The sequence below is a fragment of the Grammomys surdaster genome, unplaced genomic scaffold (genome assembly GCF_004785775.1).
Source record: "Grammomys surdaster isolate TR1022 unplaced genomic scaffold, NIH_TR_1.0 352, whole genome shotgun sequence".
Taxonomy (NCBI): Eukaryota; Metazoa; Chordata; class Mammalia; order Rodentia; family Muridae; genus Grammomys; species Grammomys surdaster.
The window spans coordinates 723,475-750,569 of NW_021604771.1; the positions used below are offsets into that span (position 1 = coordinate 723,475).

At 47.6% G+C, this 27,095-nt stretch overlaps 4 protein-coding genes across 5 annotated transcripts; 2 read left to right on the forward strand and 2 right to left on the reverse strand.

Annotated features, from left to right (window-relative positions):
- The first annotated feature begins 2,415 nt into the window (after nt 1–2,415).
- Nucleotides 2,416–6,104, forward strand: Ube2s (ubiquitin conjugating enzyme E2 S). The gene is made up of 4 exons (XM_028779458.1): nt 2,416–2,595; nt 3,190–3,337; nt 4,148–4,338; nt 5,627–6,104. Exons 1-4 carry the CDS (start codon nt 2,593–2,595, stop codon nt 5,954–5,956), a joined length of 672 nt encoding a protein of 223 aa, XP_028635291.1. The 5' UTR covers nt 2,416–2,592; the 3' UTR covers nt 5,957–6,104.
- Nucleotides 6,105–14,041: 7,937 nt separating this feature from the next.
- On the reverse strand, nt 14,042–15,595 carry Rpl28 (ribosomal protein L28). The gene is made up of 5 exons (XM_028779454.1): nt 15,551–15,595; nt 15,145–15,233; nt 14,935–15,058; nt 14,400–14,518; nt 14,042–14,182 (listed from the first exon to the last, which is right to left on the reverse strand). The coding sequence occupies exons 2-5, from the start codon at nt 15,223–15,225 to the stop codon at nt 14,093–14,095; spliced, it is 414 nt and encodes a 137-aa protein (XP_028635287.1). The 5' UTR covers nt 15,226–15,233; nt 15,551–15,595; the 3' UTR covers nt 14,042–14,092.
- Nucleotides 15,596–18,636: 3,041 nt separating this feature from the next.
- On the forward strand, nt 18,637–25,747 carry Tmem238 (transmembrane protein 238). The gene is made up of 2 exons (XM_028779443.1): nt 18,637–19,186; nt 23,816–25,747. Exon 1 carries the CDS (start codon nt 18,649–18,651, stop codon nt 19,177–19,179), a length of 531 nt encoding a protein of 176 aa, XP_028635276.1. The 5' UTR covers nt 18,637–18,648; the 3' UTR covers nt 19,180–19,186; nt 23,816–25,747.
- On the reverse strand, nt 24,630–26,262 carry Tmem190 (transmembrane protein 190). Of its 2 annotated transcripts, XM_028779444.1 has the most exons (5): nt 26,205–26,262; nt 26,052–26,087; nt 25,249–25,374; nt 25,078–25,162; nt 24,630–24,993 (listed from the first exon to the last, which is right to left on the reverse strand). In XM_028779444.1, the coding sequence occupies exons 1-5, from the start codon at nt 26,260–26,262 to the stop codon at nt 24,771–24,773; spliced, it is 528 nt and encodes a 175-aa protein (XP_028635277.1). In that variant the 3' UTR covers nt 24,630–24,770. The 2 variants fall into 2 exon arrangements, 1 of the variants encoding a protein (XP_028635277.1); XR_003712921.1 differs by lacking the exons at nt 24,630–24,993; nt 25,078–25,162; nt 26,052–26,087; nt 26,205–26,262 and adding an exon at nt 25,792–25,924 and having other exon boundaries at nt 25,261–25,374.
- Nucleotides 26,263–27,095: the final 833 nt, after the last annotated feature.

Sequence of the window (27,095 nt, forward strand, 5' to 3'; positions counted from 1 at the left end):
TGGAACCAATAAATCAGGCAGACTAAAGTTTCATACAATAGCCAAGTTTATTCAGAGCCTCAGACAATTTATACCAGTGGTTCTCAACCTTCCTAATGCTGCAACCCTTTAACACAGCTCCTCAGGTTGTGGTGACCCTCAGCCACAAAATTATTTTCCTTGGTACTTCATAACTATTGTTTTGTTATTGTTATGAATCATGATGTAAGTATCTGTGTTTTCCAACCCCTGTAAAAGGGTTGTTCAACCCCCAACTCAAAGGGGTCAAAACCCACATGTGGAGAAATGGTGACTTATATGCCCTGAGGGTTAAGAAAGGTCACAGGAGTAAAGGCCTTATGAGTTTGGACTGTATACAATCACAAGAACAAGCCACACAAAACAAGAACCTGTTTTCCATAGATGCATATAAAGTAGAATTTAAATATTTAATTGAATAACATCAGCAAGCAATAGGGATAATCTGAAGCAAATTCACTCCTAGCTGCTACATCTGGGAGGAATACTGGAATACAAAAACACATTCCAAGAACAATTCCATGTTTTGATGAAACAGAGATCACAAGACTCTTATATTTTCTTTGAGTATTCTCACAAGACTCGACCCTTGGTCCCTGTTCTGACAGAACAAGTAGCTTGGTGGTTAAGAGCACTTGCTGCTCTTACAGAGGACTTGAGTTCAGTTCCCAGTACCCACATGGTGGTTCAAACCATCAGTAACTCCAGTTCCAGAGAATCTGATGACTCTCTTCTAAACTCCCTGGGCACTAAGTATGCATTCTGTGTACATACAGGCAAAACACTTATACACTCATACTAAATAAATCAAAATAAAAAAGAATTGGTGAAAGAAAATGGGTTTCCTAAAATTTATGACCAGATTTTGTCAGGAAGGAGGGTTCTTAGTGTCTTTCTGCTTTCCCTCTAGCAAAGGTACAATTTTACAGAAAATATGAAACAAGACTCAGGAAACATGCTTATGCCGATTTAGCTGTGAGACAAGTTGTCAGAACTGTGAAATCTATTCCTGGGACATGAGGTCCTACTCCTCTGGGGTCAAAGCTTCAGTCTGTTCTTTCTCCAGCATGGGATTCCTAGAGATAGTTTAATTCTCTCTAGATCTCGCCATTCTGTCACAATTGGATTAACACTTCATGGTTAGTTAGAGCCTCTGGGAGTATATGTAATGACAGGTCCAGGAGGTTAATTAAGGGTGAGGGAGGGAAGAGATGCCCTAAATGTAGGCAGCACTATCCCATAGGCTAGAGGATGAATATAAAAGGAATGAGGCCAGGGTGTGGTGGCATACACTTTTAATCTCAGGAAGTAAAGGCAGGTAATCTCTGTGAGTTCAGGCCAGCCTGGTATATTTATTGCTTGAGTTTCAGGAAGGACAACTAGGCCTGCACTGAAAGACCCTGTCTTGAAAAGCCAAAAAAAAACAAAAGAACAACCTCCTCACCCCCGGGGGGAGGGGGGGAAGAGTTCCAGGCCAGTTATGGCTACAAAATGAAATTCTGTCTCTCAAAAACTTAACACAAGTGTATGGGATCTATTGGTCTGTCACAAAGCCCTCAATAAGAACGTGGGACTTCCCTGACTTCTTTCTCTGGCATCCCTAAGGATCCCAGAGTTTACTAACACTAAAGAAACTTAAAGGTGGCAAAGGTCACAAATCATACGCTAGAGGACCAGAAGTCCAGGCCCTCAGAGTCATCCAACCTGACATAGAGGGCTTCCTACCACCTAACAGGAGCACAGAACAAAATGGCGCCACATAGACAAATACACACGGACTTCCGCCCTTCCAAGGCGAGGTCGCCAACATCCCAGCGTTACATTTGCGTATACAAAAGAAATTGAGACATTTCATTGGTCAGGGGTGGAGTCTATCACAGAACTGGCTTCCCATTAGTAGCCCTCCACTTCTACCCGCCCCACAATTCGCGACCGCCCCTCTTTATTGGTCAAGGCCCCTTCCGTCACTCCATTAACCCCTCCAGTCCCGCCTTCCCTCGCTCCGCCCCTTCCCTTGGCTAACCGTTAGTCGCGTGCGCGTCTTTCTCCCGGCCGGAGCGCGCGCGCGCACCCACAGTCATGGCGGCGTCTCATTCAAACGGTCCAATCAGCAGCCGCGTCGCCTCCGCGGGTTCCCCCTTTCTCTCTGCTCTGGGTTTTTAGCCACTTGGTTCTCCCAGGTCTACTCCTCAGCCGGCATGAGCCCTCATTGCATAGCTCTCCTCACGAACTGGGTTCGAACTTCAGCCCGTACTCCGAGAAGAGCCGGGGAAAGCGCGTTGACCGCCAATCAACGTGCGCGTTGACGTACGCGGTGGAGACGTGCCGTGAGGGGCGGGGCCTGCGAGTTACTATAAAAGTGCGGTGTTGAGCGCGCGGCCGGCTTAGTACGGACGGGCCGACGTAACGTTGCAAGCGTTTTGTAGCGGGCGGCGGAGTTAGTGAGGAGCGGAGCGGGGCCTCGGGGGCCTCGCTAGGGCCAAAGCGGCCGGCAGTTGGGCCCCCCGCCCCGGCCGGCGGTCCGAGGAGTGCAGGAAGGGGGCCGGGGGGACCCGCCCCCGGCCGGCTGAAGTCATGGTGAGTGACGCGGGAGGCCTGAGGGGCGGTTGGGGACTCTGGCAGAGGAGGCGACTGCGGCGTCCCAAGTGTTTTCTGGCCAGCTTCCGAGTGCTTTGGTGGCACGGCTGGACGTCTGGGGCCATGAGTCGGCCCCAGGGCCTTTCTACAGACGGTGCAGGAGGCCAGGCGGCCCTCGGAACCTTGGGGAGGGCTTTGGGCGCCTTGTGGCCCGCCCATGGGTGTTTTCAGGAGCAAGACATCCCGCCGCCATTTCGTCCAGGCTTTTTCTTTATTGATTTTTGGCTGGGGGGGAGGGTGTTTCAATGCTAAGTAGGGGAAGGGCTCCGGCTAGGCCTCAGGCCCACCTGGAATCAGTAGTGGACCCATGCGCGGTTTTGGGAGGTTCGGGTACGACGAGCCACATACTATCTTCTCAGACACCGTCATGTTTGTTTGGGCCGGTCAGCCTTGAGGCAACGGCCTGAAGCATCCTAGGTCTAGTTGCTTGGCAGTGATTGACGACCTCGAACCTCTAAAGTCTGGGTTCTGTATCCATCATCCTTAATCCCAGCTATTTAGGACTGCTCACTCTCCTTTTCCCTCCGTGCCTAGAACTCCAATGTAGAGAATTTGCCTCCCCACATCATCCGCCTAGTCTACAAGGAGGTGACAACACTGACAGCAGACCCACCTGATGGCATTAAAGTCTTTCCCAATGAGGAGGATCTCACGGACCTGCAGGTTACCATCGAGGGCCCTGGTGAGTGTGGGCACGGAAGGGAGGAGCCACTAGATTTCTAGATTTCTAGACTAGATTTCTTCTGTCGTGTGTCTGTGGAACAAACAGGATTCAACCTCTCAGGTGCTGGTGACAAAGTGTGGGCTTTTGCTTAGGCTTGGGTTAAGACTGTCAAGTGTGACTTTCCAGAGACCTGAGGATAATCTGAAACACTAATCAGTCAACTGTCAAGTGTCAGAGTAAACAAGACTAAATGAGAAAGCATTATGAGGGAAACAGTGGTAATAAGTTGATTTGTATGTATTAAGTAAGCCACTTAGATTTTTCAGACCTCATTTGTCAACTGAATTTCTACAAAGTCAGCTAAAATCAGTTTCAAAATCAAGTGACTGGTCTATAATGCTGGGGGTGTAGAAGATGTCTACCTGGTCTACTGTTAGCTAGTGTAGCAACTGCCCACTGGTAGATCATCTGTGATTACCACTTTTGACCCAAGCAAGTAGGTAAGTGAAAACACGCCTCTCATGAGGATGGGGAAAGGCTTGGGAAATGGTTTGCAGGAAAAGTTGGTGGGTTGGGTCCCTTTGTCCTATAGAGTGGCAAAACAGATAACAGGAATTGGGTGTGTGGACTATAGGATAAGGCATATAATATAGTATAGAGAGATGTTGCTTATAGTACCTAGGAAACTGTTCCTTGTTCCCCTAAATTTCCTCAGCCTGGTGGGGGGATTGACAGACTATCTGCCTCAACCAGACCCAAGGAAACTGGTCTTTGCAATGTTGAAGGATGTTAGGATATAGTAAAGCAACCCCTTTTCCTCTTCTCCAGAAGGGACTCCTTATGCTGGAGGTCTGTTCCGGATGAAGCTCCTACTGGGGAAGGACTTCCCTGCATCCCCGCCCAAGGGCTACTTCCTGACTAAAATCTTCCACCCAAATGTGGGCCCTAATGGCGAGATCTGTGTCAACGTGCTCAAGAGGGATTGGACGGCTGAGTTGGGCATACGGCATGTGCTGCTGGTGAGTTTCAGCTACGGTACTTTGTCTAGTTTTTACAAATCAGCTGTGGAATAGTAGGGGGCAGAGTCAAATAGAAATAAGTTTTCAGCTTTTCTGGAAAATAATGGAAGGGTTGCCTGTTCTGCAGTATCAAGGAAGAGACCTTGACATTCAACAACTGTGAGCTTAGTTTGTATGATAGGATGGTTTTGTAGAAGGTAGAGAGCGATGTGTGGTTTAGAGACTCTTATTTACATACCATACATAAGTTTCCATTTAAAAGTGAGTTTTAGAAGCCCAAACTTGCATTGATATTTTATCCAGCCACGGCTATTATATTTTTTGACCCAAGCAAGTGGGTTAATGAGAAAAAACTCCCAAAAGCTAGGTTTACAAGACTGTGTCACCCTACTCAGCTGAGTAGGTTTTCTTGTAGTAGTTTTTTGTTTTGTTGATTGTTGCACTGTGATAATGTAACCATCACCACCATTTTTAATTCAAAATTGTCTTTCTATACTAGTGTTTTTTTAACCTGGGGAGTAATCACACTGCCTGGGTCATTTTGTGGGACACTATTCGGCATCTTCTATGTACAGGACTGTATCATAGTTTTCCCTAGTCAGTTGAAGTGGCAGTAACTGATCTAGGCCAGTGCTCCAAGGTCTCTAAAGGCCACTTAAAGTAAGGTCACCTGGTGCCTCCTGTGCAGCTCCCATAGGGTTTTTTTTTTTTTTTAAATTCTTAATGAGCCTCTAGGGCTGATGGTTGTGAAGATAGAGAATTGGGGTTTCCTTCAAGGCATTTGGGAAGAATTAAGCTCCAAGGTAAACAACCTCAAAAATCTTTCCTGTTTGCCTTCCACCCTGGATGTTGGTTGAACTTGGTTCTATCCAAAGTACTGGGAATGCTAGATGGCTATTGGCTCTGCTTTGGGGCCTGTTACAAATATAAGTTTTCCAATGCTAAGTGCCCTTGAGTAATTTCCCACCTGATTAGGAAGGACTGCTGAACTTATGTTCACCTGTAGAAATAAGGTCAAATCCACATTAGCTACAGAAAACTGGCTGGAGCAGATAATGAGCTTCTTTAGGGAAGGGCCTCTGGCAACGTCAGACTGCACTTACATGGCATTGGTCCCTTGAAGTACTTGTAGTAACAGGAAAGCAGCCTTTGAGGGTGACTTAAATGAATAAGGATGCTAGCAGACTGGTCCTGATCTGAGGGAGCTGATTTAGAGATGAAAAGAAGAGCCAGTGTGGTGACCATGAAGCTAGACAAGCCTTCCTGACCGTAGACCCTTTCTTCACAGACCATCAAGTGCCTGCTGATCCACCCTAACCCAGAGTCTGCACTCAATGAGGAGGCAGGCCGCTTGCTTTTGGAGAACTATGAAGAGTATGCTGCCCGGGCCCGTCTGCTCACAGAAATTCATGGGGGTGCATGTAGCACCAGCAGCGGGAGGGCTGAGGCTACCCGGGACCTGGGCAGTGGGGCTTCAGCCTCCTCCACTGACCCTATGACCCCAGGGGTTCTAGGAGGAGCTGAGGGTCCCATGGCCAAGAAACATGCAGGTGAGCGAGATAAGAAGCTGGCAGCCAAGAAAAAGTTGGACAAGAAGCGAGCGCTGAGACGACTGTAGTGGGGCTCTTCTCTCTCCATTCCTCCCTTCTTTTCTGTCCCCTCCCACTCTGTCTCTAAGTTATTTAAATTATGGCTGGGGTGGGGGAGGGAGTTGGGGGGGCACCAGAACCTGGATTTGGTTTTCTAAATAAAAAGTTGGAAAAGCAGTTTCTATGCCTGAAGCGTCTAGAACCTCTGTCTGTATTGTGGCTTAGAGCAGCTGGCATTGTTCTGTCCCCAGTCCACTTGCTCCAGTTAGAATTTGTGGAGTGGGGCTTAGAATCTAAGCTGGAGCAGGAACCCACAATCTATTCCCTCTAGACCAGTGGTTCTAACTGTAATTTTGTTGCTATGATGTAAAAAATATTTTTGAAGACAAGTTTGCCTAGCGATCAAAGACCCATAGGTTTGAGAACTGCTCTAAACAGTCTTAATCTGGTCCTGAATTGGGGCAAAGTTATATATTTTCTATGTAACATCTCATCCCAGTTCTAGCTTTAAATGTCTTGTGTCCTACCCCCCCCCACCCCGCCCCCGGGTTATATTAGCCTGCACCTTGTGGATTGTTCTGTTTTAAACTGTAAAAGCCAAAACATGCCTTGAAAGAAGACATGCTCGAGTTTTGTCTCCTTAGGGTTTTACAGGTCAAAATGAAGTGTCTGCTGGCCTTCTTGGGAGGGAGATTAGCTCATTGCAATATTGTTTGTTTTTTGTTTGTTTGTTTTGTTTTTTCTAGATAGGGTTTCTCTGTGTAGTCCTGGAACTCACTCTGTAGACCAGGCTGGCCTCAAACTCAGAAATCTACCTGCCTCTGCCTCCCAAGTGCTGGGATTAAAGGCGTGCACCACCACTGCCCAGGGCAATACTGTTTTTTTGTTTGTTTTTGTTTTGGTCTTATTGTGTAGTTATGGCTGGCCTAGAACTTGAGTATATAGGTCAAGTTGGCCTTGACCTCAGAGACCTACCTGACTCTGCCTCTGGTTGCTGAGACTAAAGGCATACTCTACTATGCCCATTTAAATTCAGTTCTTGTAGCACTAGGACTCTTCTAGGAGCTACCCTACCTACCACATTAGCCTATCAGGACTGAATAAGGCTTTTACTCTAGTTAGGTCAAAACTTCAGATACTGAGAGGCTGGGGAGATGGCTCAGAAAGAGTTACTGTTGGCTCTGGCAAAGGACCTGGGTTTGATTGTCAGCACCCATTAACAGTTTACAACTAAGTTTCAGGAACTCCAGTTACCTCTTCTGACCTTCATCAGTACTAGGCACATGGATTGTGAACAGGACATACAATCAAGCAAAACATGTGAACATTTAAAACAAGCAAAACCCCTCCAGATACTTAATTTGAAATCCAGAGCCACTAATGGGAGTGATAACCTGTCAGTTTTGAGTTCTGTTGTAACCTAAGTGGAAGAGATTCTGAGTCTGTGCACTAGAGGGCAGTATATGCTTTCTGTTAATATCCTTAGGTAATTTGAACTAGTTTTGTCGTTAAGGGTGTGTGTGCGCGAGTGTGAATAGCTCAAGTGTTGAGTATATGGGGCTCTTTTCAGTGGTATTCAGTTCCTGGCACAACTGCCTAAAACTCCAGCTCTAGAGGATTTAACACACACAAAAAGCTTCAAAAAGGGAAGGATGCATTTTATGTAAGTAAAACAAAACCAAGAGCTTTGGCCATCAGAATTAAGAAGTGTGGTAACAAATCTAAAGTACTGCAGTGGAAACTTCTAGTTTCTTTGGAAAGTTATATGAGGTAATACTTTGCTGGGGCAGCTAGGTGAAAGGATGTTTTGGTATAGCAAGCACATAAAGGATCTGTCATGGAATATTAAAACATGACCCCACAGACAGTACTGAGCCTTGGTTTGGTTTGCTCTGCCTCTCTATTCTTCAGTAAGGACATGCACATATTGGTTCTCCATGGCATGTTGATCTCCACTAGTGGTGACACCATAGAGAATCGCACCCAAGAACTGCTTGCAGCTTCTGAGGCCTTGCCTCAGGCCAGTTGGCAAACCTTGTGGCTTCTTCAGGATTGAACCTATAGCTTCTGGTTCATGCCTGGTGTCTACCTGCTGAAAGGACTGACCCATAGCTGCAGGTTCATGTATGATAGCAGCTGGCCTAGAGGACTGGTTTGAAGATGCTGAGTAGTAATTGGTGTTTGCTACAGGACTGATCAAGCTCGGTCCCCAAAAAACTATTGCTGAACGCATCCACTTCCCTTCCCCCATACCCTAATAACTTTTCTCTTCCACTACCTCTGCTGGTGGTGGGCTAGAGAACAGGTTGAACTCTTATTAAAAGTAGGCTGCAAAAAATGTATGCCTACAAAGGACTGTAATATTTTCAGGGGCTGGAGAGATGGCTCAGGGACAGTGTACTCACATAAAATTAAAAAAAAACTCTTTAAAAAAATATTTTCTGACCAAATTAATAGAACTGACCCAAGAAATCTCAAGGACAAGTTTAGTGTAAAGTGTCCATAAGAGAAGCAGGCATTCTGAAAGAATACATTCAACTTAATGGAAAAAACTGTTGCTGTGATTAAAATATACCTTTTCCAAACCCCTTGGGATTTCAGGCACCTCATTTTGTGGTGTGAGATCCTTCTTATAGGACTTCACAATGTACCCTGGATGGCCTCAACCTTGGTAAGTCTCCTGTCGTAGCTCTAATATTGGGATTATATGCATGTGCCACCATGTCCTGCTGGTTCTGGGTGGGCTTCTTGGGCATCTGATTTTTTGAGACAAAGTCTCACTGCCGTCCTGGATGGCCTGCAACTTGCTGTGTAGATCAAGATAGCCTCAAATTCAAAGATCTACTTGCCTTTGCCCAGCTTGGTTGTGTTTTATATCTAAAAAGCCAGTAATAATTTTCTTTACTGAGTTTTATAAGTTAGAACAGCAAATCACTGAGTATCAGGATTGCTTTCTGAAGTCAGATGGTCTTGTGCAAAATCAGCTCTTGACCTGGGTACTACTAGAATTGAATTGTAAGATAACCAAGTGGGCTGGACAGATAGCTCAGTGGTTAAGAGCACTGACTGCTCTTCCAGAGGTCCTGAGTTCAATTCCCAGCACCCACATGGTGGCTCACAACCACTGTAGTGGTCTGTAGTGGAATCCAATGCCCTTTTCTGGTGTGTCTGATAAGAACAACAGTGTACTCATATAAATAAAAAAAAAAAGATAACCAAGTGGTGGGGAAAATCAGAGGATTAGGTAAGACCCAGGTTCAAATGCCAGCATGCACATGGGTTCAAAACTAATTCCAGTTCCAGGGGATCGGACACCCTCAGACATACATGGAGATATCACCAATGCAAATACAATTTAAAAGAAAAAAATTGGATGTAGCACAGTGGTAGAATGCTTGATTAACATGTATGAGGCCTTGTGTTCAATCCTCAGTACTGGGGTGGGAGGAGACAGGTAGTAATACAACTGCATGTTGTAAAATTGCATCATGTATAAGAAATTGAACTGAAGGGGCTGGAGAGATGGCTTAGCACTTAAGAGCAATGGCTGCTCTTCCAGAGGTCCTGAGTTTAACTCCCAGCAACCACATGGTGGCTCACAAACATCTGTAATAAGATCCTGTACCCTCTTCTGATGTGTCTGAAGTCCGTGTATTCAAATGTATAAAAATAAATAAATCTTAAAAAAAAAAAAGAAATTGAACTGAAATTGACCTAAAGACAAGATCCCTATAACCCATAGTGGCTTTAAGCTTGCTATGTAGGCAAGGGTGGCTTCGAACTTTTGATAGTGCTCCCTTCCTCCATCTTCTCAGTGCTGGAATGAAGTCTGAGCGTGCCACTGTACCCAGTTCATGGTTGTTGGAAAACTTGACATACATGCTAGGCACTCTACCATCTTAGCTTCATCTCTAGCCCAAACTTACTCAACGTAAACTCTGAATATCAAGGACCAGACTGGAGTTGTTCCTACGGTAGTAACACAGGCTTGTGTAGGGGGTAGGTTGAGTTTGAGGACTGCCTGGGCTACAGAATGAGTTCTAGGCCTAGGCCAGCTTGGGTTTCTTAATGACAGAGAACAGAGGGGAGGGAAGGGGAGGGGAGGGGAGGGGCAGAGCGGAGGGCAGAAAAAGATAGGAGCTGCTACAACACTCAGGTACATTAGGACAGCACAGGGAAGCCTGGGTTCAATCCCGAGTACTGGAAAAACCCCTATTGGGCTGACTAGGTAACTTAGTGGGTCAAAACAAATTGTAGCCAGTCTGGACAACCTTGAGTTTGAACCAGTTCAATTCCAGAACCCACAAGTCGGAAGGAGAGAATTAACTCCTACGGGTTGTTCTTCTGACTTCCACACACAAACAAGTAAATGTAATTTAAGGGCCGCCAGGCAGTGGTGGCGCATGCCTTTAATCTCAGCACTTGGGAGGCAGAGGCAGGTGGATTTCTGAGTTCAAGGCCAGCCTGGTCTACAGAGTGAGTTCCAGGACAGCCAGGACTACACAGAGAAACCCTGTCTCGAAAAACAAAACAAAATAGTTAAGGGCCAGGCATGGTGGCACATACCTTTAATCTCAGGACTCTGTTGGCAGAGGCAGAGGCCTCTGAGTTCCGGGACAGCCAGAGAGCATATCAGAAAGAGGCCTCTAAACTACTTAGGCTACATAACCAACAGCCTTAGAGTCCCATCTACTGATGCTACTTTTAAAAAATGATTTAGTATTGATCATATATGTATGTTTTTATTTTAAAATTTTTGGGTGGCGGTGTGGGGGCAAGCATAATGATACTTATCTTTAATCCCAGCACTTAGAAGAGGCAGGCAGGTGTCTAAGTCTGAGGCCAGCTTGGTCTACACAGTGAGTTCCAGGACAGCCAGAGCTACATAGTAAGACTCTGTCTCAAAAAAAAATTATTCTTTTAGATTTTACTTTTATGGTGTGGGTTTGCTGCCAGAAGGTGCCAGTGCAGGACATTGAATCCCCTGAGTCTAACAGTTGTGAGATGTCATGTAGGTACTCAGAATTTAGCCCAGGCCCTCTGGAAACACAGCTGGAGCTCTTAACCACTAAGCCATCTCTACAGCTCCAGATTGAATTTTTATTTTATGTATGTGAATATTGTGCCTGCATTTGTGTTTGTATATGCCCAAACAGGTCAGCAGAGGCTGTCAGACCTCCTACAACTGGAGTTACAGACTGGACACACATAAAATAGTTTTTAAAAAATGAAAAGGCTTGCTGGGTGCTGGTACATGCCTTTAATGCCAGCACTTCAGCAGAAGGAAGCAGATCTCTGAGTTCAAGGCCAGCCTGGTTTACAGAGTGAGTTTTAGGACAGAAAGGGCTACATAAAGAAACTGTCTAGAAAAACAAATAACACAACAAAAGTATAATAGGGCACATTCCTCATTCCAGCATTCAGGAGGCAGAAGCAAGAGGCCAGCCTTGTCTATATATGGAGCTTGAGGACAGCCAGGATAATATAGAGAGACCCTGTCTTTAAAAACAAACACTAACAAACAAACAACCTAAAATTCCTAGGCCTAGTGGACCAGCCTTGTGATCCTAGCTACCAGGACAGGAAGATGCTATAGAGCCCAGCAAGCCTTTTCATTTCGCCACAGGGCAACTTAGTAAAATCCTGTCTCAAACCAAGGAAGAGGCAGACTTAGTGGCATACACGTTCAATCCCAGTGCCAGAGAAGCATAAGTAAGCTAATCTCTTGAGTTTGAGCCTGGACTATACACTGAGTTCCATGCCAGCAGGGAGTATATGGTGAGATTCTGAAATAAATAAATCATTAACATGTAGTTAGCACTTGAATAGCACTCTCAAAGCCCTGGGTTCAATCTCCAGCTAGCATTGCAAGAAAAACATTTAGAAAGTATAGTTAAAAATAAGTAATGCTGGGCAGTAGTGGCGCACGCCTTTAATCCCAGTACTTGGGAGGCAGAGGCAGGCAGATTTCTGAGTTCGAGGCCAGCCTGGTCTACAGAGTGAGTTCCAGGACAGCCAGGGCTACATAGAGAAACCCTGTCTCAAAAAAAAACAAAAACAAAAAAAGAAGTAAAGCCTCAAAAAACAAAACAAAAAGTGAAGCAAGAGCTAGAGATGTAATGCTGATAGAGGACTTGCCTCGTATTGAAAGGCCCTAGAGGTTCAGACCCCAATACTGCAATGAAACTGGGTGTAGTGCTACATCCCTGTAATGCCTGCACTCAGGAGGTGGAGGCAGTAGGGTCAGAAGTTCAAAGACTTAATAAACAAATCATACATAAGTTGAGCTAGCAAGTTGGTTCAGCTGGTATAGGCACTTGTCGTCAAGCCTATGAGTTGTATCCCTGGGATCCGATATGAAGAAAATTAAAATCCAGTAATTTGTCCTTTAACCTCTACATACGTATCATGGCATGCACACTAACACATATACACAAATAGAGTTTTTCTTGTTGTTTTTGGCTTTTCAAGACAGACTTTCTCTGTGTAGCCCTGGTTGTCCTGGAAATCACTCTGTAGACTAGTCTGCCCTTGAATTTAAGAGCTCCACCTGCCTGACTCCCAAAATACTGGGACTAAAGGTGTGTACCACAACTACCAAGCATGTGCAATAATTTTCTAAGCATATATTCCTAAGGCATAAAAGTTGCATCAGGAGACTGCAGAGAGAGCATTTAAGAACACTGTCTTTTCTTCCAGAGGATTCAGGTTCAATTCCCAGCACTGACATGGCAATTTACAACCATCTCTAGCTCCAATTCCAGGATATCCAACGTCCTTTCACCTCTGCAGGTACCAGGTATATACGCATTGCACATACACACACACACACTATATTGCTTTGGTCTCCCAAGTACTGGGATTATACATGAAACTTGATTGTTCTCTTAAAAGGTATAAATATCACTGTATGGTGCACACATTTATAATCCCATCAGAATTCATCAGACTGATGACAAGAGGATCTCAAATTGTAGGCCAGCCCAAATGACAAAGCCACAGATTGTATCAAGGAGGAAGGGAGAGCAGGAGCTAGAAGAGAATGATACCAGTTATTTTTGCACTTTTAAAAAATGTTATTGGTATTTTGCCTGCATGTATGTCTATATACCACTTTTTTGTCTGGGCCAGAAGAGGGTGTCAGATCCTCTGGAACTGGAATTATAGGTGGTTGTGAGATGCCATGTGGCTCCTGGAAATCAAACCTGGATCCTCTGGAAGAACCTCTTAACCTTTAAGCTCTCTATTCAGCCCCCTCATGCCTGCCTCTTCCATTTCTACGTGCTTATGTTCAGTTTTTCCAGACTATGTATGCAAAATCAAAACAAAATGGAAACAGCACACTATACAAGACATGCTACTGTTTCTGACAGCTTCAGATGTCCCAAAGGAGAGCTGTAGGCACCGTATGAATAGGACCCATTCAAAAATGCAAAAGCTGCTGGGCAGTGGTGGCACACACCTTTAAATCACAGCATTTGGGAGGCAGGGACAGGTGGATTTTTGAGCTGAAGGCCAGACTGGTCTACAGAGCTGGACAGCCAGGAAACCCTGTCCCCCCCCCCCCCCCAAAAAAAATTTTTTTTAAATGCAAAAGCTACAACTGGCAGATGTTTCAGTAGGTAAAGGCTTCTTGCTGCCCAGGCCTGGGGACTTGAATTTGTTCCCAGAGCCCACATTAATGTGGTAGAACTGACTCCACAGGGCATATCAACTAAGACTGGAGGCTTATCTGGGTCAGTGGACTAAGATCTGATAAAACAGCCTCAAGTCAGGATATCTGACAGTCAGCTAAGAACCCAGACATCATTTACCCCCACTCCCGTTTCTACGGAAATCAACGTAATCATCCTCCACCTCAGCCCAGTGTTTTCACTCCTATTGGTACCCAGATGGCCCTGTGAACAGCTTTTCAGCCTATATGCTTCCAGGAGGTGACTAATTCTTCACATGCTCACAACCTAGGAAACATTTGAACTGCCTCTCTGTTCCCCATATGTGTAGCCCCAACAACCCCCACTTCAGATGAACAAGTCCTAACTCTAGTTTTGATGTCACAACTAAATACAAATGCAGACCCACAGCTCAATGACCACAAAACAAGGAGGCCTAGCCGAGGTGGTAGAACAAGTCACTGGACTCTTTATTGCTTCTGGGCATGGGGCTCAGGAGCTCTTGGTGGGGCGGGTCCGTTTCCTCTTCACCACCACAGGCTTCTGGCTTCGAAGGATGGCACTGGCCCTGCGGATGGCCGCCTGAGGACAGGATAAGGAACTTAGCCCACAAACTCAAAAGACACTCCCACTTGCTGCTGCCTGTTTCCTAGGACTACAGGGAGGCTGTCCTAAGGCTGGGGAGTCAGAAGAGTCCAGTCTAGCTCCAGTTAGGCAGAGTCAAGTACCCAGGCCTGCATCCAGTCCCAAGGGGAAGTACCAGCTACCCTCCTGCCTTAAGGATCCATCCATCACTCACCATACGAAGATCAGGGCGGTACTTGTTCTTTCGGATCATGTGCCTGATGCTGCTGAGGGTAGCCCGAGCATTCTTGTTGATGGTGGTCCTCACGTAAGAAGTGGCAGGCTTTCGCTGACCTGGTAAGGAAAGCCTAGGAATCAACACACAGCCTTTCCGAAGACCATACTCACCCTTACTCAACTGTATTTCTACCAGCCCATTCAGCACCCCCCCCCCCCCCCCCGGGTGATCATAGGTCAGTCTCATCCAAAGTCTGTAGAAAAACCCATGCCTCTTTAGAAACTCCCAGATACAACAGGGATATAGCAGCACACACCTTTGATCCAGCACTCAGAAAGCAGAGGCAGGCGGCTCTCTGAGTTCGAGACCTAGCCCGGTCTACATAGAGTTCCAGGACATTGAGGTCTATATGGAGAAACTGTATTTTAAGTTTCTCCACTTCTGACTTTAAAAATCACCTTACACAGACGGCAAGTCAGAAGAAGGGCAGGAACTCTGGAAAAAAGGAGAGCTATTGTGTGCAAAGGCTCACCGGATCTGCGTTTCATAACTACCACGACCCCTTTGCCATCAGCTGCGGGCTCCACTCCGACCGTCTTGCGGTGAATTAGCCCGTTGTAACGGAAGGAGTTTCGGGCCTTCAGATTATTGGGCTCCTGGGGAATAAGTGTAGAAGATGGCAAGTTACGGCCTGGATACTCGAAAGAGCCAGAGTGCCCCCCCCCACACGGGCCTCACTTACCGTACTGTACGTCTGCTTATTCCTCTTGATCAAGAAACTGGAGCAGTTCCGAACGACCATCCATTGCAGATGCGCGGACATGGCGGCGGCTGGGGAGAAAGCCGGCAACGCCCAAGATGTCAAATAGAGAAGCAAGCCGTGGAGAGGCGTCTAGGTAAACGTTAGCACCGTTGGGAGAAAATGAGCAAGAGCTCTGCAAAGCCGGGATGAGGGACCAAAGGAGGCAGGCCGAACTAAGACGGCAGAGACTGAGAAAGGACGGGGAAGGGACGCTGAGCCCCACTTCCGGCGGGGAATGAGGGCTACGAACGGCGCTTGGGTACAATGGGAGAAAACACAGGCTGGAGACCGAGGCGGTGGGCGCGAGATGGCGGCCACGCGGGACCGACAGAGGACTCACACTTACCTCCTCTCTCTACGGCGGCCGGAGACGGAAAGAGAGTCACGAGAGGCGGGGCGACACCTTTAAAATGGCAACGCATTTCCGCTTCCTTCCGTGGCGCTGTTTGAAGTCCGCCACCCAACTTCCTCCGATCCTTGGGTTCCGCCTCCGAGTCTTTTTGACTCGGGAACTTTCGGAAATCTTCGTCTGTAGATCCCGGCGAGTTCTCGTCGTGGTGGCACAATGAAGCGGTTAGGAAGTTTTCGGAACTCCGTGACTGTGTTTTCCTTTCCAAAAGCAGAGATTCCGAGAACTGATTCTCTGCCGCATCACCTTGATCTGTTCAATTAGCACTTGACAAATGGAGGGCACTAAAAAATATTTTGAAAAAAGGGTTTGCGCCCTTGTCTAGAGGATTTTGAACTCGGGTTCTCCCGCCTCAGCCTCGTGGATGCAAATATTGAGGATTCCAGAAATGTCTCATTACGTGGGACTTAATTGATTTTAAGATTTATTTATTTTTAAAGACTTATGCCGGGCAGTGGTGGCGCACGCATTTAATCCCAGCACTTGGGAGGCAGAGGCAGGTAGATTTCTGAGTTCGAGGCCAGCCTGGTCTTCAGAGTAAGTTCCAGGACAGCCAGGGCTACACAGAGAAACCCTGTCTCGAAAAACCAAAAAAAAAAAAAAAAAAAAGGAAGAGACTGATTTATGTTATGTTTACTTATTTACTATACATTGGCGTTTTGCCTGCATGTATGTATGTCTGAGGATGTTGTATACCCTGGAATTAAAGTTACAGTTCTGAACTGCCTGGTGGGTACTGAGAGTTGAACCAGTGTTGGCTGGAGATGCTGCTAGTGCTGTTAACTGCTGATCCATCTCTCCAGTCCCAACTTAATTATTTTGTAATATGTATGAGGGCTTGCTTTTTTAGTTTCTTTCTATCTGTCAGTCTGTCTGTCTTCCTTCCCTTCTTTCTTTCCTCCTTTCTTTCTAAGCCTGGATATATGTATGGATGCTATGTGTTTGCCTGGTGCCTAGATTCAGTTAAGATAGTTGTGAACCATCATGTGGGTGCTGGGAATAGAACCTGAGTCCCTGGAAGAGCATCCAATACTCTTAACCACTGAGTCATCTTTGCAACCCCAGATTTATTTATTTTTAATTATGATGTATAGAGGTGTTTTGTTAATATGTGAAATGCAAGTCCAAAAGAAACCATTGATCCCGAGGAACTAGAGTTACAGGCATTTGTGAGCTGCCTCGTGGAGCTGGTAACCAAACCTAGGTCCTCTGTGAGAGTGGTAAGTGCCCTCAACCTCTGAGCCATCACTCCTTCCTCGAGACTGGTTCTTTAAATGGATGCATGAACTATTTTGAAGCTTTGCTCTGGCGTGGAGTCTTCAGATGGCTCTATTACTCTTCTTGACTGTCCACACACAAACACCAGTGCCCAGTGGACCATCTAAAAATGTACTCCTGCAATGTTAAATAATTTTATTCTCTCATGCCTGGTTCTGTCTATGCAGAAACACTCCATGTCTGTCCTCAGCAATACCTGGCCAATCCTGGCAGTCCTCTGGCAATTTACACCACAATCTTTTTTTTTTTTTTTTTTTTTAATGTTATGAGTACACTGTAGCTGTCTTCAGACACACCAGAAGAGGGCATCAGATACCTTTACAGATGGTTATGAGCCACCATGTGGTTGCTGGGAATTGAACTCAGGACCTCTGGAAGAGCAGTCAGTGCTCTTAACCACTAAACCATCTCTCTAGCCCACCACAGTCATTTTTAATGTTTTATTAGCATTTAATCATGCATAAGGTGGATTTATATGACAATTTCATATGTGTATATATTTGGCCATATTCACATATACTTCGTTTTCCCACTGCAGCTAATCTGTGTGTGTGTGTGTGCGCGTGTGTGTCCCAGTGAATTTCCTTTATGTTATTTACAAGCTCATGGATGGTTTGTTTACAGAGGTACCAACGGTTACATCAATGTAGAAAATGTTATTTTCTCCTCCATCATTCTGAGTTTTCTCCAACTCTGATACTATAGAGTCTTGGGAGAACCTTGACAGAACTGTCTCAAAGTTTCCCACCCCAGGGGAGAATGAACTCAACTAAGGGTAGATGTGTGGAAGATCAGGACTTTCCTGTAACAGCTGTTGGTTCCCCATAATGTTCCCCATGGCTTGGGCCAACGATTTGCTTGTGCCATGCTGCCTCCCAGCTCCAGAGTGCCCTGCCGATATCCATTAAATTCTAAGTTAAAGCCATCTTCAGGTATCAGCTTCCAGAGCAGGAAAAAAAATTGTTTTTCCTAGAAGCATTTATCCTCTACAAAAAGGCCACAGTTTTGGTTTGTTTTGCCATGAAACAAGGTTTCTCTGTGTTGCCCTGGCTGTCCTGGAACTTCTTCTGTAGACTAAGTTGGCCTAAACTCAGAGATCTGCCTCTCCAAGTGCTGGGACTAAAGGCAGGGCCCGCCACTGTCAGGCTAAAGCTACAAATTCTATGCCACCTCCTCAGGGATCCCTTTCCTGGGCACTTCGGGAATTGTGCCTAGGAACTTGAGAGCAGGTCTTGTCAGACTAACATCTGAGTACTAACAGGGATTCTGTGCTCCAGAGAATCTTTGTGTGTGTGTGTGTGTGTGTGTGTGTGTGTGTGTGTGTGTGTGTGTGTGTGTGTGTGTGTGTGTGCTGTGTGCAGGGCATGCAATCAAGAGCTTCGAGCATGGTAGGCAAGCACTCTATCAAGCGAGCTACATCCCCAGCGTGCTCGTTTTTTGTGTTTCGGATCCTCATTTCGGTTCAATGGGCCTGGTGGCACAGGTGGCCCTCGGGAGGCAGGCTCTAAATAGAAACACTATCTAGCTACATTATGCCACCCTGAAGTTTGCCCCTAGTCACCTGGCGCTGCTCAATGGGTCGTGCGCCTCTGATCCTCCCAGACCTCTGAGCCACAGAGAGACTCACCAGGTCCAGGCAGTGAGCTCAGGTGACCGTGCAGGCACTGGCACACCTGGCGCCGAGCCCTAACTCCGCCCCGGGCAGCCGCACCCCGGGACGCTGTCGGGGAACAGGAGGCGGCGGGCCACCGAGGGCCATGGCGGCAGCGTCACCGGTGTGCGGCTCGCAGGCGTCCGCGGCCGGCGCCTCGTCGCCACCCGCGCCCGCACCGGCTCCAGCGGCCGGCCTGGGCCGCTGCCGCATGGCGCTGCTGCTGGCCGTGGCCCTGGACGTGGCGGGCATGGCGGCGCTGCTGACCGGAGTGTTCGCGCAGCTGCAGGTGCGCGGCCGTGACTTCGGGGACCTGCTCATCTACTCCGGGGCGCTGCTGGTCTTCTTGAGCCTGCTGGGCTGGATTCTCTGGTACACCGGCAACATCGAGATCTCGCGCCAGGAGCTGGAGCGCGACTACGGCCTGCGGCCCTCGGCGATTGCCCGCCTGGCGCGCAAGCTGTCCCGCCGCTGGTCGGCGCCCGCCACCGCCAGTCCCCGGACCACAGCCGGTCTCCGCGCAGCGCGCAGGGCGGCCCGCGCGCCCCAGCCATCCGCCTCCGGCTCCCGCCGCGTGCGTCTGCAGCTCGCCACGCTTGAGGCGGGGCCCGGGGCGGCGGGCACGGGCAGCGAGTGAGCCCCAGGTGAGGACACGTAGAAAAAGTGAGAGATGGTGGGGAGTCAGACACGTCGCTGAAAGGGGAAACTGCAGGGGAGTGAGTCAGAGATAGCAGAGACAGCGCCAGGATGGTGGAACAAGGTTAGGAGTCACAGCACACCCTCCTTCTTTTGCTCCACGTGCACCAGGCCTCATGCCATCCTCTCTGTAACCAATTCTCTGAGCTCATTACTGTCACTGTACAAGAAGCTCCGAAAGTAGGTGACACTCTTGCCCGGACCACACAAATGTGGAAATGGAAGAGTGTTATTCGTCCAGACAGATAGTCCTAAAGTGAAGTCACAGGCGAAGAACCAGTGGACACAGAGAGAGAGGGAAAGCACCCTTGTCCGTCCCTTTCCCTTTCTCTGATGTTTGAGACAAGGTCTCACTATGTAGCCCTGGCTGTCTTGGAACTGGATATGTAGACCAGGCTGCCCTTGAACTGAGATCAACTTGCCCCTGCCTTCAAAGTACTAGGATTAAAGGCATGTGCCACCACTCCTGGCCTTGTGTGTGTGTGTGTGTGTGTGTGTGTGTGTGTGTGTGTGTCTGAATGCTACAGGTCCTGTCTGGTGCTGGCAGAAACTAGACGAGAAAGGGTGTCAAATTCCCTGTAGCTAGACTTATAGGCAGTTTTGGACCTCTGATGTGGGTGTTGGGAACTGGACTTGGCCCCTCTACAAGAGCAGAGAAAGCACGCTTAACCATGCAGTCATCTAACCCCCAAATTTTATTTTTTTAAATTACACTTACTATTTGTGTGTGTGCGTGTGTGTGTGTGTGTGTGTGTGTGTGTGCATTTGTGGCACAATGATTTTGTGGCATCTATTCTCTTTCCAGCATGTAGGCCCTGGAGATCAAACGCAGGTCATCAGGCTTGGTGGCAAGCACCTTTACCCAATGAGCCATCTTCCTTGAGGCCCCAGTATTTCCTTTCTTTTCTTTCTTTCTTTTTTGTTTTGTTTTGTTTGCTTTGTTTTTGTTTTTGTTTTTCGAGACAGGGTTTCAGGCTGGAGAGATGGCTCAGTGGTTAAGAGCACTGACTGCTCTTCCAGAGGTCCTGAGTTCAATTCCCAGCACCCATATGGTGGCTCACAACCATCTGTAAAGGGATCTGCTGCCCTCTTCTGGTGTGTCTGAAGACAGCTACAGTGTATTCATATACATTAAATAAATAGTTTTAAGAGAGAGAGAGAGAGAGAGAGAGAGAGAGAGATTCTCTGTGTAGCCCTAGCTGTCCTGGAACTCACTCTGTAGACCATCCTGGCCTCGAACTCAGAAATCTGCCTGCCTCTGCCTCCCAAGTGCTGAGATTAAAGGCGTGTGCCACTACTGCCCAGCCAATATTTCCTTTCTTAAACACACTTCAGCTTTCCTGCTTCTACTCAAGACCTGCTAGGGCTCTCTTTTGCCATCTCATCACACCAAGGTCATTGGCCAATGCGTAAATCCTCCGTTTTTGTTTTGTTTTGTTTTGTTTGTTTGTTTGTTTGTTTGGTTTTTCAAGACAGAGTTTCTCTGTATAGTCCTGGCTGTTCTGGAACTCACTCTGTAGACCAGGCTGGCCTCAAACTCAGAAATCCGCCTGCATCTGCCTCCCAAGTGCTGGGATTAAAGGCGTGCACCACCACTGCCTGGCAAATCCTCCGTTTTTAAGTTCTGCTTTCCCCTACATTTTATTTGCGTTTAAATCTCTCAGACCACAGAAGGACAGACAGATGTCCTTCGTAACGAGGAGGGCCATTGCTGTCTGCAGTCCAACCAGAAAACTTCTAGAATGTTCTTTAGGCACCAGCACATTCCTCTGATCTCCTCTGAGTATTCATATTGTCTGAGCCCAATCCTATTGCTGTTTGAATAGCCATATGGTATGTCTCTGTAGGATCTGGTTCTCACACCTGACAGAGAGCCCCATGTAGGTAAAGCTGACAGATGGGCAGGTCAATGGTTTGTAGAAGAGTCTGTTGATGAGTTGGGTGTGCGGGAGCAGGTAGAATTAATAAATTGATGAATGTGTGAAAGGGTTCGATAGGAACCATGAGTTTACGCTTTGCTTCTGAGACAGTCTTGTTGCGTGTCCCCAGGTTCACCTTGAACATAGTCCTCCTGGTTCAGCGTCAGATTAGTTGTTTACTAGATGTGATGGATGACCGGGTGGGTGAATACAGGGGGTTAGACGAAGAGAAGCATAAATGGACAGATGGATAGTTTGGCCAGGGAGAGATGCAAATAAATAGATGGTTTTTGGATGGATGGGAATGACCGAATCCATTTTCTAGGTGGGATTTCTGTAAAAGAATTAAACCTTAAAACCATGGTGTCTCCGGGCAGTGGTGGTGCACACCTTTAATCCCAGCACTTGGGAGGCAGAGGCAGGTGGATTTCTGAGTTCCAGGCCAGCCTGGTCTACAGAGTGAGTTCCAGGACAGCCAGGGCTACACAGAGAAACCCTGTCTCGAAAAACCACCATCCCCCCCCAAAAAAAAAAAACAACCATGGTGTGTGTGTGTGTTTGTGTGTTGTATTTGTGTGTCTGTGCACACATTTGTATAGAGGCCAAAGGATCAAGTTTTGTGTCATTCCTCAGGAACCAGCAATCTTGTTTTTTTGAGGCAGGATCTCCAGGATCTCTCTGGAGCTCAGTGATTAGGCAAGACAGGCTTGCCAATCAGCCCCAGGGATTTAAGAGTCTCCACCTCCCCAGCACTGGGCTTACGAGCATCATGGAGCCTGGCACCTTTTATATAGCGCGTGCTAGTGAATGCACCATGGTGTATCTGTGAGGGTCAGAGGACATCTTTTGTTGTCAGATTTTCTCCTTCCACCATAGAATTTAGGTGGTCAGGATTACATGGCAAGTGTGTTTACCCAGTGAGATATCTCACCAGCCTAAAACATTTTACTTTCTCCTGGGATCCAAAGAAATACTAATTCTGTTCTGTGCTTCATGAGAACTAAGAATCTGAGTCTATGTTCTGTGGTTCAAACAAAGAAACAGCTAGGGCTGTGGCTGTGGCTTAGTTGTAGAGAGAACTTGCCTAGCATGCATGTATCAAGTTCTGGGCTCAAGTCCCAGCAACACATAACAGAAAACATGGTTGATAACCCCTATAATCCCAGCAATCAGGCAGATGACAGCAAATTCAAGACCAGCCCAATGTACATAGTGTGTTCTAGGCCAGCCAAGGCTGTAATAATGAGACTCTGTTTCAAAACAGCAAAGCAGGGTCTGGAGAGGTGGCTCAGCAGTAAGAGGACTGGCTGCTCTTCCAGAGGACCTAAATTCCATTCCTAGCCCTACATGTCAGCTCACAAGTGTCTAATTCCAATTCCAGAAGATCTGATGCCCCCCTTCTGGCCTCCATAGGCACCAGGCACAAAACAGTCCTATGCATAAAATAAAATATAAATCTGAAAAAAAAAATCACACACACACAAAATATTTAAAGGCTGAATAATCATGTGTATGCAAAGCATGGACAAATGTTGGATTACAGCCCTAGACATATGCCAAAATATCCATCTGTGGTTAACTTGATTCCTGAAGATGCTTGACATTTATGCAGAAGCGTACATTTGAGTGAGCCTCAAAGAACTTGTATTTTGACATAAGGGCATGCTCTAGAAATGCCAACTTCCCCTGTGACCAAAATTCAGGCATGGGACAAATCTTCTTTTCCTTCTCCTGCCTTTCCTTAACATGGTCTCGTTATATCACAGGCTGGCCTGGCACTTCCTATATAGACTAGACTGGACTTGAATATGTGCCACACCCCTGCCTTTGAATACTGGGGTTACAGATGTGAGCCACTCCATCTGTCTCCATTCCTTTTGGTTTTCTTTTCTTTTCTTTTTTTCTTTAAATTTTGTTTTTAAACAAAAATTTTAAACATCTATTTATTTGAGTATCTGTGCATCTGGGTGTGCTCTGAAGTGTGTGTGTATAGAAATCCAAAGGTAGCTGGGCAGTGGTGGTGCACACCTTTAATCCCAGCACTTGGGAGGCAGAGGCAGGCAGATTTCTGAGTTTGAGGCCAGCCTGGTCCACAGAGTGAGTTCCAGGACAGCCAGGGCTACACAGAGAAACCCTGTCTCAAATTCCCCCCCCCCCCAAAAAAAAGAAATCCAAGGGTAACCAGCGGGAGTGGATTCTTCCTTTCAACCATAAGGATCCTTTTGGTTTGATTTTTTGAGACAGGATTTCATACCCTGTAGACCAGGCTGGCTTCAAACTTTGCATCCCAGACTAGCTTTGACGATCCTTTTTGCCGGCCTTCCAGGTGTTGGGATGCCCCAGCTGTTTCTTTGTCTATTTTTTCTCAGTTTATCTCCCTGTCTTTGTGACTCCCCAGGTCTGTCTCCGCGCCTCTCTCTCTCTTTGCTTTCTCCTGCCATAAACTCATATCAGTGGATTCTGCTGAGTTAGAAGCACATTTGCGGACACATCCCCAGGGGGTCTACAGCAAGCAGACGGAAGGGGTCGGGGTAAGCTTGAGTGTCCATCAGTGAGTAAGGGTCTCCCTGACCTGTCATGGGTTAGGGGACCTCAGAATGAAAGGACAGAAGAGGAGCAAACCTAACTAGCCACTAACCTCACCTTGCCTTCCCACAGACAACCTCATCCTCAGGACCTGATTGAGACATGCAGCTGCCCTGTACATCACTCAGCCACCATGCTACCCATCTGTCACCTCACTTGGATAAATGTTTCCGTTTTGGAGCACGGCTTGCCTGTCTGGTTAAGGGCCTGAACTGGCAAAGGGGAGTGATATGCCAGGCCAAGACCTTTGATCAGTACCTTTGATCTTGGGGTCCCTGGGGATACAGGATCCCAATTTCTTACTAGCCATTCAATAGTGGCACCTAAGAGGTGAGAAGAAGGCTCTTAAGTGCATGCAGACCCACCCATCCAGCCCAGGCTTCCCTAGGGTAGTTTAGGTCTTCCAAGAACAGACACAGGGGCACATTAAACTTGCAAGACATTTACTGCGGAGTTGGTCCTTATAGAGAAGATGGCATTGATGCAGGATACCTGCAAGACTAGGAGGAGAGAAAGCTAATTGGGCAGACTGAATCTGCGTGCAGACAGCACACTTCCAAGAAAAGGCTTGGCAGTGGAGACTCTGGGCGCTCAAGTCCTTGCTGGAGGATGCCCATATATTTCTGGAGCCACTCAGGCATTGTGCTGAGGGGCAAGAGAAGTTTGAGAGCTGGAGATTAGTTGGTCCATAGCACTTCCTAAAGCAGCATGTCTTAGAACACTTTCCCATGGCTATGTGTGTCCCTAGTACCCCAAATCCTCCTATTGGAAGCTCACTTCATTGTAGCCCCCCAGGCAAGCTCCCACCCCCAGAACTGCCTCCAGTTCCTTCCACGATTCAGATCCACACTAAGCTCACAATCCCTAACCGTACCCAGTGCCCACATTTAGTCCCCACCCCTTAATCTCCCTCAAGGTATACGTGCACACTGTGCAACACTCCCATAAGGCCATCTGCTCCCCACAGATCTCAAAAAGACACACATTTATATGCCATATCTGTATTAAGGGGTCCTCCAGGGTTGCCCTATTCTTCACCTCCCTCTGTTTCCTCCCCGGAAACGGCAACTTCTACTTCAGTGCCTCCTGGGGAGTGTGGCACCGTGTACACTTGGACAGGCGTGCCAATCGTGGTTGACCTGCTGCCTGCTCCTCGGACCTTAGACAGTAGGGAGACTGTTCCTGACAGTCTATTACATTTCCCTTGTAGAAAGCCTGGTAGGTGCAGCATGTCTCGGCGCCTGGCCCACCTAGTAGGAGAGCATATGTTCAGCCTGAAGCACCCACACCTTCTGTGGAGAACCATGGCTGCTGGCCTCCCCAGCCACACTCACCAGAAGAGACAGATACTGGTGATCAGGAAGAGTAGGCTGCCACAGGTCCAGCCCAGTGCCCACATATGCTTCCTCCGCATATTTTCTAGAAAAGGGGAGGAAGAAGGTCCAGGGATCCACCCTCTGAACCCTCACCCTCTGAAGCATCCAGTCTGCGGTCAGGTCACTCACCATCTGGCCGTTGATGATAGCACACACCATCCCGGTAGCAGCATCGAAGGCGTAGGCAGAGGTTGGGGTTCTCGATTGCTGCCTGACCCCCACAAGTCTCTCGGTCCCACACATCTCCCTCACAACCTAAGGGCCACCACAGTAGGTGCTAAGTAAAAGAACTGTCTCTTGAGGCTACAGGCACAAGAGCACCAAGGCCAGGCTGCGGGGCTGTGGTACTGTGTATTTGGCAGTATTCTTTAGAGGACCCAAGAGTCCAGACCCAGCCCTCCTCCCTCAGACCTAGAGATTCAGCTTCCATTCCTCCTCCCTCAAACCTGGACATCCCAACCCCAGCCCTCTTCCTTCAGAGAGTCTATTCCACAACCCTTCTTCAAATTCATGAGTCAAGGTTGCAGGCAGCTCTCCAGACCCAGACCCAGGGTTATAGGCCTCACCGCTCATTAAAAGCTCAAGCTCTCCTTTTAAATAAAAGTTTTCAAGCTCTTCATCTCCCTCAGACCCAGAGGTTGAGTCCCCTGACCTACTACGTCAGATCCATACCTGGGGTGAGTCCCCTGACTTCTTTATTCAGATCTGAGGAGCCTAGGCCTTAGTCCTTCCTCCAGACCCAGGGACCAAGCTCCGGCTCTCCTCCCTCAGACCGAGTCCAGGCTTCAGCCCTCCTTTGAGTCCCAAGGTTGCGTTCCTAGCCCTCCTTCCTCAGACCCAAGGGTCAATTTCACAGCCTCTCTCTCACACATCCTACAGTCTTAATTTGGGAATCCCCTCCCTGGGACCCCAGGATTTCCGCTCTTGCTTACTCCATGGGTAGAAAAATCCCTGGATTCCATTCGAATCTGTGGGAGAAAGGGGGTGATGTTGGGAGATTGTGTGACAGCCAATGTGGTGACCCTGTCCACAGTCCCCTGATGGCCCTGCCCATAGCTCCCTGACGTCCTCATCAGTACCCTCACCTACTGAGCCCTGCATCAGCAGGAGAAGGCCCAAAGCTGAGATCCCATACCCCACCATGTTACCTCCCCAGACCTCTGGGGCCTCTATGGAAAGAAACCTTGAAGGACATTAACCCTAGCAACAGCTGGGCCCCGCCCCAAAAGCTTCAGCCCTAGAATTCTTAGTTCTGTTGCTAGGGAATCCCCTCAGCAAGGGGTTCACAAGGAGGGGTGCCCAGGTCCCCATCGTTTCTGTCTAGGAATTCGCTCCTCACTTAGGAGAACGGGTGGGTGGGCATTGGGAGATTTCCGACTTAGTGCCTTCTCAGCAAGGGAAGAGGAAAAGAGAAACCAGGACAAAGCACGGGGCTGGAGATGTCTCTCTGTTTTCACCTGGGACCTGACAGGGTATGGATCTGGGGCTGGGGAAATCTCTGAGTTGCAGAATCCATTTCTTTTCTAACCCAATGTCCAAAGAATCAGCCTCAAGAGACCCAGGTTCAGAGATCCTCATTGCTAGGGTAGTTTTCCTTTTAGCAACCAGGAAAAAAAAAAAAAAAAAAAAAAAAGGACCCTAGACACTGGGGTCTGACTGAGTCCCATTATTGGAGAAGGTTTCCTCAGCAACCAGATCAGGAGGAGGAAGGGACAGTGGAGGCTGCTGGGGTGGCCCTGGGTTTCCATCACAGCCTTCATCAGGCCTCTGCTTTAGGGAACACAGACCAGGGCAGGACTGACTGACTGCCTGTCCCTGTGGAGACCGAGGTGTGGTTGCTGTTAGAGGCTGTGATGGTAACTCCTGACAAAAGTTTCAGGTCCCCAAAGAGACTCAGTTTCCCGTTTATTAACGAGGGAACACAAGCTAGAACAACTCGGGTTGTTTTGTGTTTGTTTTACCCAAGATTGCCTTCC

Excerpts from the sequence above, each read along its gene's own strand:
- Ube2s (XM_028779458.1), top strand. Across the intron at positions 3,338-4,147 it reads GGTTACCATCGAGGGCCCTG|AAGGGACTCCTTATGCTGGA; the intron begins GTGAGTGTGGGC and ends CCTCTTCTCCAG. Across the intron at positions 4,339-5,626 it reads GCATACGGCATGTGCTGCTG|ACCATCAAGTGCCTGCTGAT; the intron begins GTGAGTTTCAGC and ends CTTTCTTCACAG.
- Rpl28 (XM_028779454.1), bottom strand. The coding sequence starts at position 15,225 with ATGTCCGCGCATCTGCAATGGATGGTCGTTCGGAACTGCTCCAGTTTC. Across the intron at positions 14,519-14,934 it reads AGTTATGAAACGCAGATCCG|GTCAGCGAAAGCCTGCCACT; the intron begins GTGAGCCTTTGC and ends TTTCCTTACCAG. Across the intron at positions 14,183-14,399 it reads ACCGCCCTGATCTTCGTATG|GCGGCCATCCGCAGGGCCAG; the intron begins GTGAGTGATGGA and ends TCCTGTCCTCAG.
- Tmem238 (XM_028779443.1), top strand. The coding sequence starts at position 18,649 with ATGGCGGCAGCGTCACCGGTGTGCGGCTCGCAGGCGTCCGCGGCCGGC.
- Tmem190 (XM_028779444.1), bottom strand. The coding sequence starts at position 26,262 with ATGGTGGGGTATGGGATCTCAGCTTTGGGCCTTCTCCTGCTGATGCAG. Across the intron at positions 26,088-26,204 it reads GCTGATGCAGGGCTCAGTAG|ATTCGAATGGAATCCAGGGA; the intron begins GTGAGGGTACTG and ends TTTCTCCCACAG. Across the intron at positions 25,375-26,051 it reads GGGATTTTTCTACCCATGGA|GTTGTGAGGGAGATGTGTGG; the intron begins GTAAGCAAGAGC and ends GGTGGCCCTTAG.